The following is a 12137-nucleotide window of genomic DNA, read 5'->3' as shown; positions in this document are numbered from 1 at the left end:
CTTACAGGATATGGCAAGGCAGGGAGATCTTCAGTGCCCATGAAGACCACACTTGCAAGACATGCATTCAGCTGAAGCTTCTAACAGACCGTGAGAAGGAGCTGGAGCTGGAAATGGATGAACTCCAGATCAATCAGGAGGCAGAAGAGTTGATAGATTGGACTTACAGAGAGGTAGTTACACCCAAGGACAGGAAACAGGTAAAGAATAACAGTCAGGATAACAGAAAGGGGATAAGCAACCAGTGCAGAGTATCCCTGTGGCCATTTCCCTCAACAAAAGGTAAACTGCTTTGGATACTGTAGGGCAGGAGGAATGATGTAGCAGAGGAAAGCCACCTGCAGTCAGGTCTCTGGCACTGAGTCTGACTCTGTGACTCAGAAAGGAAGGGGGAGAGGAGGCAAGCTGTAGTGACAGGGGATTCGTTGGTTAGGGGAACAGAAAGGAGGTTCTGTTGACGAGAACAAGATTCCCAGATGGTATGTTGCCTCCTGGGTGCCAGAGTCAGGGACATCTCAGATCGAGTTTACAGCATTCTTAAGTAGGACGGTGGGCAGCCAGAAGTCATGGTCCATGTAGGTACCAATGACCTAGGAAGGATGGGTGATGAGGTCCTGGAAAATAAGTTCAGAATGTTAGGTGCTAAGTTAAAGGTTGTGATCTCAGGGTGGCTACCTGTTCAACATGCTATGGTGGCCAGAAAATGGAAGATCATACAGTTTAACACGTGGCTAGGGAGATATTTCAGGAGGGAGGTCTTCAGATGTTTGGATCATTGGGCTCTCTTCCAGGGAAAATGAGACCTGTACAGAAAGGACAGCTTGCACATGAAGTGGAGGGGGCTAATATCCTAGCAGAAAGGTTTGCTAGTATATTTCAATTCAAGGTGTTCTGTAGGAAAGACAGATAAGTTTAAAGCATGGATGAGAATGTGGAATTATGACATTGTAGCCATTACAGAGATGGTTGCAGGAAGAGCAGGACTGGCAACTTCGTTGCTTTAGATGTGGTAGAGTGGGAGGGTTAAAAGGGGAGTAGTGGCATTACTAGTCAGGGAAAATGCCACAGCAGTGTTCAGTCAGGACATCCTGAAGAGTTCATCAAGTACGGCTTTACAGGTAGAACTGAGGAATAAGGAAGGTATAAATACATTAATAGGATTATATTATAGACCACCCAACAGTCTGCGGGAGTTAGAGGAGCTAATTTCTAGAGAGAACACAGACTGTTGCAAGAAACACAAGGTTGAGATAGTAGGTGATTTTAACTTCCCACATATTAAGTGTCTCCCACGGTGTAAAAGGGCTGGATGGGAAAGAGTTTGTCAAATATGTTCAGAAAAAGTCCTCCTTAATCAGAGAAGTCCAAGGTAGAGAGAATGTGATACTAGATCTATTACGGAATAAGACAAAAGTTTGTGTAGGTGAACATTTTGCATTTCCTAATCAGAATGCCATTAGTTTCAAGGTAGTCATAGAAAAAGATAGGTCTGTTCCTCAGGTTAAGATCCTAGATTGGAGAAAGGCCAATTTTGATGGAATCAGAAAGGGTCTGGTAGGTGTGGATTGGGACAGGTCATTTTTTTGGCAGAGGTGAACTTGGTAAGTGGGTTTGCCTTCAAAAGTGAAATTTTGAGAGTATAAAGCTTGTATGTGCCTGTCAAAATAAAAAGATAACAGGGGTAGGCAATCTTGGTCTTCAAGAGATATTGAACCTTGGTATGGAAAAAAAGGAGGTGCATTGCAGGTAAAGGCAGGTAGGAACAAATGAGGTGCTAATGGAGTACAAGAAATGCAAGAAAGCACTTAAGAAAACAAACAGGAGGACAAAAAGGCATGAGGTTGCCTTAGCAGACAAGGCAGACAATACACCTAAGAGCTTCTACAGATATATTAAGAGCAAAAGGATAGCAAGGGACAAAATTGGTCCTCTGGAAAATCAAGAGTAGTAATTTTTGTGTGCAGCCGAAAGAGATGGAGGAAGATCTTAAAATAGATTTTTTTTGCATCTGTATTTACTTGGGAGATGGGATCTATAAATGTGAGGCAATGCAGCAGATTACTGAGGAGGAGATGTCTGCTGTTTTGTTCGTTATGTGCCATGTCATATGACATAGGTGATTATGGTATTTCCATGACTGTGATTTTGGCAAATTTTACTACAAAAGGGGTTTTCCATTGCCTTCTTCTGGGCAGTATCTTTACAAGACGGGTAACCCCAGCCATTATCAATACTCTTCAGAGTTTGTCTGCCTGGTGTCAGAGGTCGCATACCCAGGACCTGATATGCATCTGCTGCTCATATGCCTATCCACCACCTGCTCCAAAGGCTGGTTGATTGGGGGGAGGAGGGGGTGTAGGAGAACTAAACAGGTGCTTCACCTTGCTCAAGGGTGGCCTGCAGGCTAGCAGAGGGAAGGAGTGCCTTATACTTCCTTTGCTAGAAATGCATCTCCACCCTACCACCCTTGAGGCAAATTAGGGTGGACAAAACCCCATGGCCTGACAAGGAATTCCCTTGTGCCCTGTGAGACCAATGCAGAAATTGCAGAGACCCTAGCAGAGATATTTAAAACATCCTTAGCCATGAGTGAGATAACAGAGGATTGGAATGTTAATCCATTGGTTAAGGCCCTAAGAATAAGCCTGGAAATTATGGGCCAGTGACCCAGACATCAGTAATGGGAAAGCTATTGGAAGGTATTCTAAGGAACCAGATATATAAGTATTTGGATAGATAGGGGCTGATTAGGGATAGTCAACATGGCTTTGTATGTGGTAGGTTGTGTCTCACCGAAATTATAGAATTTTGAGGTAGGTACCAGGAAGATTGATGAAGGCAAGGTAGTGAATATAATCTGCATGGACTTTAACAAAGTCCCACATGGGAGGTTGATCAAGAAAGTTCAGCAGCTTGGCATTTTAGGTGAGGCAGTAAATTCGATTAGACATTAACTTCGCGGGAGAGGCCAGGGAGTGGTAATAGATGGTTACCTCTCTGACTGCAGAGATTGGTGCTGGGTCTGTTGTTGTTTGTAATCTAAATCAAAGACTTAGATGATAATGTGTCAAACTGGTTCAGCAAATTTATGGATAACACCAAGATTGGGAGTGTAGTGGACAGCAAAAAGACTATCAGTGCTTGCAGCGGAATCTGAACCAGCTGGAAAAATAGGCTGAAAAAAGGCAGATAGGATGTTGCACTTTAGGAGGACCAGCTAGGATAGGTCTTACACGGTGAGCAGTAAACACAGATGTGTGCAGTAGAACAGAGGGATTAGGGAATACAAATCCATAATTTCTTGAAAGATAGATAGGTTCATAATAAACCAACATATTGAGTACAGGAGTTGGGATGTTACATTGAAATTGTAATCCATTGGCGAGGCCTAATTTGAAGTATTCTGTGCAGTTTTGGTCAGCTATCTACAGGCAAGATGTAAATGAGCTTGATAGAGTGCAGGGAAAATTTACAAGGATGTTGCAGGAGGTGAATGACCTGAGTTATATGGAAATGTTGAATAGGTTCAGACTTTATTCCTGAAAATGTGGAAGATTGAGGCAAGATTTGATAGACGTATACAAAATTATGAGGGTAAATGCAAGCAGACTTTTTCACTGAGGCTGGGTGTGACTACAGCCAGAGGTTATGGGTTAAAGGTAAAATGTTTGGGGAACTTGAGGGGGAGCTTCTTTACTCAGAGGTTGGTGAGAGTGTGGAATGAGCTGCCAGAGTATGGTGGATGCCGGTTTGATTTCAACATTTAAGAAAGATCTGGGAATGTACATGGATGGGAGTCCATGGTCCAGGTGCAGGTCAATGGGACTAAGCAGATTAATGGTTTGACACAAACTAAATGGGCTGAAAGGCCTGTTTCTGTGCTGTAGTGTTTCATGACTACACATAAACAGTAAAATCGAGGCAAAAGTGGATATTGGACCATAGGAAAATTACTCTGTACAGGTGGTAATGGGGGAACAAAGAAATGGCAGACAAACTCACTTGGTATTTTGTGCCAGTCTTTACTGTGGAAGGCATCAGCAGCATGCCAGAAATTTGAGAGTCATGAGGCAGAAGTGAGTGTAATTATCATTACTAACCAGACGGTGTTTGGGAAGCTCAAGGAAGATAGGTATGGACCACACGTGATCCAGATGGACCAAGCGTGAAAGTTCTAAAAGAATTAGGTGAAGAAATTGTGGAGGCATTAGGAGTGATCTTTCAAGAATCACTAAATTCTGAAATGATTAGGAGGACTGGAAAATCACAAATGTCACTCCACTCTTTAAGGCAGGGAGACAAAAAGACAGGAACCTATAGGCCAGTTATCCTGACTTAATTGATTGGCAAGACGTTAGAGCCCTGTATTAATAATGAGATTTCAGGGTACTGTGAGGCACATGATAAGCATGGCTTCCTTAAAAGGAAATCTTGCCTGACATATTTGTTGGATTCTTGAGGGGAAAATAACAGCAGGATAGAGAGTAAGTGAATGCTGTTTACACGGATTTTCCATGATTTTGACAAGGTGCCACACATAAGGCTTCCAAACAAGAGCCCATGCAGGAAAGATACTAGATTGGACACAACTCAGGTAAGGCTCTTCTGGATTTAATCTTTGGAAGTGAGGGCCAGGCAGGTGGTGAAAGTGTCAGAAGGTAAGCATTTTGTGAACAGTGATTATAAAATCAGGAGAGGCATAGATAGTAAGAATCTTTTTTCCCCAGGTAGAAATGTCAAATGGTACAATACACAGTATTAAGATGAAAGAGTGGAAGTTTAAAGGAGATGTGCAAAGCAAGTATTTTAAATTAACAGACTGGCAACTATCTGGAACTGGTAATCAGGGACAGATACAATAGCAGATTTAAGAGGCTTTTAGATAGACATAGGAACATGCTGGAACTGGAAGGATATGATCACATACAGGTGGAAAAGATATTTAATTTAACCTCATGTTCAGCACAAATATCATGGGCCAAGGGACCTGTTCCTGTGCTACGTCAGAGGCACCGGTGGCATTGGAAGGCAGGCAAAGCACCACCAAATGTAATGAGTCCTTTCTCCTTACTTTTATATCTTTAAACCATAAAAGAGAGATTCCTAAGGGTTAAGGGCAAAAGGATTGAAAGGGACAAAATTGGTCCTCTGGAAGACCAGAATGGTAATCCAGGTTTAGACCCAGAACAGATGGGGGAAGATCTTAAATGCATTCTTTGCATCTGTATTTACTAAGGAGACGGATTGAGTCTATCTATAGAAGTGAGGGAAAGCTTCATGGATCCTGCACAGATTACAGAGGAGGAGGTGTTTGCTACCGAGGCAAATCAGGGTGGATAGATCCCTGGAGTCTGAAAAGGTGTTCCCTTGGATCCTATGGGAGGTAAGTACAGAAATCATTGGGGCCCTGGCAGAGACATTTAAAGCATCCTTAGTTACAGGAGAGGTACCAGAGGATTGGAGGATAGCCAATGTGATTCAGCTGTTTAAAAAAGTCTCTAAACAGAAACTAGGAAATTACAGGCTAGTGAGTCTGACAATCAGTTGTGGGAAAGTTATTGGAAGGTATTCTAAGGGACCAGATATGTAAGTACTTGGGTAGGCATGGACTGGTTAAATATAGTCAGCATGGCTTCATGCATTGTAGGTCATGTCTAACCAACCTTATATAAGAGTTTTTCGAGAAAATTACCAGAAAAGTGGATTAAGGCAAGGCAGTGGATGTTGTCTACATGCCTTTAGTAAGCCATTTGACAAGGTCCCATACGGAAGGGTGGTCAACAAGGTTCAGTTGCTCAGCATTCAAGATGAGATAGTAAACTGGATTAGACATAGGCTTTGTGGGAAAAGGCAGAGAATGGTAGTAGAGGGGTGCCTCTGTGTCTGGAGGCCTGTGACTAGTGGTGTGCCACAGGGATCAGTGCTGGGTCCTTTCTTGTTTGTCATGTGTATCAGTGATCTGGATGATAACATGGTTAACTGGATCAGCCAATTTGCAAATGATACCAAGATTGAGGGTGTACTGGATAATGAGGAAGGCTATCATGGCTTGCAGAGGTATCCACATCAGCTGGAAAAAGGCAGATGGAATTTAATGTAGAAAGTGTGAGGTTTTGCACTTCAGTAGGATGAACCAGGGTAGTTCTTACACAGTAAACAAGTAGGGCACTGAGGAGTGTTGTCAAAGAGATCTGGGAATACAGGTATATAATTCATTGAAAGTGGTGTCGTAAACAAAGCTTTTGGCATATTGGCCTTCATAAATCAAACTACTGAGTACAGAAGATGGGATGTTATGCTGAAGTTGTATAAGACATTGGTGAGGCTTAATTTGGAGTACTGTGAACAGTTTTTGTCACCTTCCTACAGGAAAGATGTAAACAAGGTTGAAAGAGTGCAGAGAAAATTTACAAGGATTTTGCCAAGTCTGGAGAACCTGAGTTATAAGGAAAGATTGAGTAGGTTTGGATTGTATTCTTTAGAATGGAAAAGAATGAGAGAAGATTTAATAGAGGTATGCAAAATTATGAGGGGGATAGATAGGGTAAATGCAAGCAGACTTGTTCCACTGAGGTTGTGTGGGACTATAACTAGAAGTCATAGATTAAGGGTGAAAAGGTAGAAGTTTATGGGGAACTAAGAGAAACATCTTCACTCAGGGGGTCATGAGAGTGTGAAATGAGCTGCCAGCACAAGTGCTGCATGCAAGCTTGATTTCAACACTTAAGGGAAGATTGGGTAGGTACATGGATAAATAGGGATATGGAGAGTTATGGTCCTGGTACAGGTCGATGGGAGTAGGTAGCTTAAATGGTTTCAGCTTGGACCAGATGGGCCAAAAGGCTGTTTCTGTGTGGTACTTCTCTCTCTAAAATATTCATTAAGTCGGATGACAGTGAGTTCAAGGCCGACATGTCCCCTTGGAGACGAAAGGCAAGGACAGAAAGATTACGAATTTGTGGATGAAAAACAGATGCTAAGGAATTCAAGAATAACAAAATGAAGTGTATGATAGGTACATGATCTCTCAGTTTATGAATGCTCAATTTTACGTACACTGAACAAATGTTTGGGAGACCAATGGGGAAGGATTTGCCAACTGTAGTATCTGCGTGAGAGAACACTGTTTGAGCTGTATACAGGTGTCCCCCACTTTCTGAACGTTCACTTTACACAGCTTCAATTTTTCGAAAGACTTGTTTTTGATAACTGAAAGAGGATTTTCACTTTTACGAAAAAAACTACCATGACCGTGAAGCCTTGCACAGGCAGGTGTGTGCAGATGTGTGTATGTGTCGATTTTTTTCTACAAATCGGTTTTGGCTCAATCTTCCCAATTCTGGTAAGTGAAACTACACTGTACATACATTATTTCTACTTTATATAACTGTGTATTTATCATATCTTTCCTGCTTTCACTATATGTTAATGCTATTTTAGGTTTTATGTGCTATTTGGTATGATTTAGGTTATTTTTTGGGTCTGGGAACGTTCAAAATTTTTTCCCATTTAAGTTAATGGTAATTGCTTTTTCGCTGTATGCCATTTCAGCTTACGAACAGTTTCATAGGAACACTCTACCTTCAGATAGCAGGGGAAACCTGTATCTGGCTTGCAAATTGTTTGGGTACACACAGCTCTCAGGAATGGAGCCCTACCATATCATGGGGGGGGGGGGGGGACCTGAATAGGCAACTAAAATGGCAGAGTCCAATGAAAAAAAAGTACAGAAAAATACTTAAAAAGGCAATCAGAAGAGCAAGGAGCCATGCAATTATTATTTGTAGATAAGATTAAGGTGAATTCCAAGGCATTCTATAGAACCATAGAACATTACAGCACAGAAATAGGCCTTTTGGCCCTTCTTGGCTGTGCGGAACCATTTTTCTGCCTAATCCCTACATGTGTTAAAATGAAGAAAGCAGCCAGGGAAAGAGTAAGCATCTTAGGATCCAGAGGAATCATTCGTGAAAGAGCTGAATGACATGTGCAATGTCCTGAATGAAGGTCACGGTAGAGGGAGAGTTCAGGGCAAGGAATGGTGATGTTCAGGGACAGTTAGCATCAGGAGAGTTCTTAAAGAGGCATGTAAAGGTGGATAAATCCTCAGAGCCTGATGTATCCCAGACTGCTATTTCAGAATGAGATTAATCATCACTGGTGTATGTCATGAAATTTGTTGTTTGGTACAATGCAAGACAAATTATTATAAAGGTTCAAAATATATTGTGTGAAGGATAAATAATGAGGTAGTGTTCAGGGACCATGGAGAAATCTGAAGGCAGAGAGGAAAAAGCTGTTCTTCAAACATTGAGTAATAATGAGAAGAGGCATGTCCTAAATGGTGAGGGTCCTTAATGATGAGCAAGGGAGAGATAGCTGGGGCTGCTGGATATTTTGTACAGAGTCAATAAGGGAAACTTTTGGATAAACATATAAGGGCCCAAAACGTCAACCTTGAAATTCATTTCCATAGATGCTGCCTGACCTGCTGAGTTCCTCCAGCATTTTGTGTGTGTTGCTAAGGGATAGGATTCATCTCCACTATGAAAGGTAGAAATTAGTCAGAGATAGCTAGCAGGGTTTTGTTTGTGAAAAATCCATTTGAAGAAATTTGACATAATGTTTTTTGAGGAGCTAACTAAGCACATTAAGCTTAGTTAGTAAATGCATAAACCTTATACAAGTTTCAGTAAGGTATTTGGCAAGATCCCACATCATAGGCTGATCCTGAAGTTTAGGTCACATGGGATGCGGGGCTGATAGGCACACTGAATCCCAAGTTATTTTGGGAATAGGAGGAAAAGGGTGGTGGAGCAGGTTACTTTTCCGATTGTAAAACTATGACCAGTGTTATATCACAAGGATCGGTGCTAAGGCCCTTAATGTTTGTGATATATAATGACTTGGATGTGAATGACAAGAAAATTGGTGATGTTGCATATGGAAAGAATGTTATTTAAGGTTCTCGATCACCTGAAAAATTGAACAGAGAATAAGCAGATGAAACTTAGTCCTGACAATTGCATAGTGATGCATCTTGTAAGCCAATCAAGGGTAGGCCAAATACCGTAAATGATAGGGCCCCAGGGTATATTGATAATCCAGACTACATGAATCCTGAAAGTGACAGTTGGGGGGGGGGGGGGGGCAGAAATAAGATGACAGAGATGGTATATGGTATATGGTATGCTCACCTTTGGCAACCACAGTACAGAACACAAGAGCTGGAATATCAAACCACAGCTTTATAAAACATTGGTTAGGACACCCGTGGTATATCTTGTGTAGCTCTGGGCACTATACCATAGGATGTGATTGCACTGGAAAGAGTGCAGAGGAGATTCACCAGGGTGTTGCCTGGATTTCAGCATTACAATTCTAAGTCAAAACTGGACAGATTGGATTTGTTTTCCCCAGAGCAGGAGAGGATAAGGGGTAACCTGAAAGAAGTATACAAAATTGAGAGTTAAATAGAAAATAATTTTTCTATAAATCATATTTTTCATGTTGGATGTGCCTCAGATGAGAAGGCATATGTTTACAATGTAAGACAAGAAATTTAGCAGAACTTTTTCCACAGAGGACAACAGGAGTCAGAAAAACTTACTATCAGAAGACATGATGGAGGCATATGTTCTTAGGATATTTAAACATCTGGACAAGTACTTAAACCAAAACTCCAAATTGACTTGATAAAAGGCGCAGTGGAATAATCTAAATGGGATTAGTGTGGACAGATACAAGAGGCAACACAAATCCAGTGTTTCTGTGGTGCACCACTCAGACCCTCCCATCAAACCATAAGATATAGGAGCAGAATAAGGCCATCTGGCCCAAAGAGCCTGCTCCGCCATTTCACCATGGCTGATCCAATTTTCCTATCAGCCCCCAATCTCTTGCCTTCTCTCTGTATCCCTTCATGCCCTGACCAACCAAGAATCTATCTCTGCCTTAAATATAAATATTTGGCCTCCACAGCTGCTTATGGCAAAGAATTCCACAGATTCACTACTCTCTGGCTAAAGAAATTCCTCCTCATCTCCGTTCTAAAAGAACATCCCTCTATTCTGAGACTGTGTCCTCTGACCTTAAACTCTTCCACAATAGGAAACATCCTCTCCACATCCACTCTATCAACGCCTTTCACCATTCGATAGGTTTCAATGAGGTCACCCTTCATTCTTCTGAATTCAGCCATCAAACACTCTTCATATGACAATCTATTCAATCCTAGAATCATTTTTGTAAACCTCCTTTAAACCCTCTCCTGTTTCTGCACATCCTTTCTAAGATAAGAGGCTCAAAACTGCTCACAATATTCCAAGTGAGGCCTCACCAGTGCTATATAAAGTCTCAATACTAGATCACTGCATTTATATTTTAGTCCTCTTGATAGAAATGCCAACATTGCATTTGCCTTCCTCACCATGGACTAAACTGGCAAATTAACATTTAGGGAATTCTGCTCAAGGACTCACAAGTCCTTTTGCACCTCAGTTTTTTGTATTTTCTCTCCATTTATAAAATAGTTAATCCTTTCATTACTTCTACCAAAGTGCATGACCATACACTTCCTGACACTGCATTCAATTTCACAAACAAGAGAAAATCTGTAGATGCTGGAAATCCTAGCAACACACAAAATGCTGGAGGAGCTCAGCAGGCCAGGCAGCATCTAGGAAAAGAGTACAGTCAGCTAATACCCAAAACGTCAACTGCACTCTTTTCCTAGATGCTGCCTGGCCGACTGAGTTCCTCCAGCAGTTTGTGTGTTACTGTATTCCATCTGCCACTTCTTTGCCCATTCTTCTACTAAGTCCTCTGCAGCCACTCGACTTCCTAAAAACCACCTGCCCCTCCACCTATCTTCACATTGCTTGCAAACTTTGCAACAAAACCATCAACTCCATCATCCAAATCATTGACATATAACATAAAAAGAATCAGTCCCAACCCAGACCCCTGTGGAACAAGTAACTAGCAGCCAACCTGAAAAGGCTCCCTTTATAAACAAGAGAAAATCTACAAATGGTGGAAATTCAAGCAACACATACAAAATGCTGAAGTTCAGCAGGCCAGGCAGCATAAGGGAATGAAGGCTCCCTTTATTCCCACTTTGCCTCCTGCCAATGAATCCTTCTCACTTCTCCCAGTCCTCCTCTTCAGCACTTCCCCATTCCCTCACACCTCCAAATTCTCCTCTCTTGGTGTCTCCAACTCCATAATCCCTCCCCCAATTTTCCTTGATTCCCCCCCCTCTCTCTCTCTATATATATATCGCTCTCCTACACCACCTCCCCCCACAACTGCACCCCACTGCTCTTCTCCTGCCTCTGCCCTATCCCGCTTCCCTTGTCTCCCTCCAACACTTTCCCTCTTACACTTGCACCCCCCTTCCCTCCCTCACCGGTCCTTGCGTAGCGCCAGCTCCCTGACTGCGGCCTGCAGTTCCCGGTCTTTGCCCATCAACCGCTCAGCCTGTTCCCGAACAGTCCGCTCGGCCGCCTCCAACCGGCGCTCCAACTCCGTCACCCGGCGGTGAACAGCCGCCAGGTGCGCGTTCGCCTCCTTAATCTGCACCGGGCTCAGCACCGACATCCTGCGCATCCCCGCCACGGGCCCGGCCTGAGTTCAGCGCGCATGCCCATGGCGAACGACGGCGTCAGCCCGGGTAGAAGGTCGCTGGGGAGCCTGTGGTGGCTGGAGGGGTGAGACGGGGCCGGGAGTGCGGGAGAGCACAGATTAGAGGGCCGGGGGACAGAGGATCAGGGTTCTAGGTAGCCATCACATCATCCAACTATCAGAAGGATTCTACTAGACTTTGGATGGATAGACGGAACATTCCATTGGTGCAAATTATTGGGAAGGAAACTTAAAAGGAAGAGCAAGGAAAAGTACGTCATTGTTATTTGATACAATCATACCGTATACCAAGGTGTGCTGAGGAAGCTCAAATCTGTTATTCTGTGACTAGAGAACTATACAGTGCAATACAGGCCTTTCGGCCCACAAAATTGTGCCGAACATGTCCCTATCTTCGAAATTACTAGGCTTACCTATCTCCCTCTATTTTTTTCAAGCTCCATGTACCTATCCAAAAGTCTCTTAAAGGACCCTATTGTATCCGCCCCCAC

General features: G+C 42.8%; 2 protein-coding genes across 2 annotated transcripts in view; one reads left to right on the top strand and one right to left on the bottom strand.

Moving 5' to 3' along the window:
• LOC132406314 (vimentin-type intermediate filament-associated coiled-coil protein-like) overlaps positions 1 to 11610 on the bottom strand; it is a 39254-nt gene extending 27644 nt beyond the window's left edge. The window contains exon 1 of the mRNA XM_059991814.1: positions 11411 to 11610. Within this exon, the coding sequence (XP_059847797.1) occupies positions 11411 to 11610 (200 nt within the window). The remainder of the gene's footprint in view (positions 1 to 11410) is intronic.
• Positions 11611 to 11762: 152 nt separating this feature from the next.
• wdr55 (WD repeat domain 55) overlaps positions 11763 to 12137 on the top strand; it is a 60985-nt gene continuing 60610 nt past the window's right edge. The window contains exon 1 of the mRNA XM_059991802.1: positions 11763 to 11897. The gene's annotated coding sequence lies outside the window, so the exon portion shown is untranslated. The remainder of the gene's footprint in view (positions 11898 to 12137) is intronic.

Source organism: Hypanus sabinus, chromosome 16, assembly GCF_030144855.1.
Source record: "Hypanus sabinus isolate sHypSab1 chromosome 16, sHypSab1.hap1, whole genome shotgun sequence".
NCBI lineage: Eukaryota > Metazoa > Chordata > Chondrichthyes > Myliobatiformes > Dasyatidae > Hypanus > Hypanus sabinus.
Note: the sequence above shows the minus strand (reverse complement) of the source record. Positions and strands in the feature narration are given on the sequence as shown.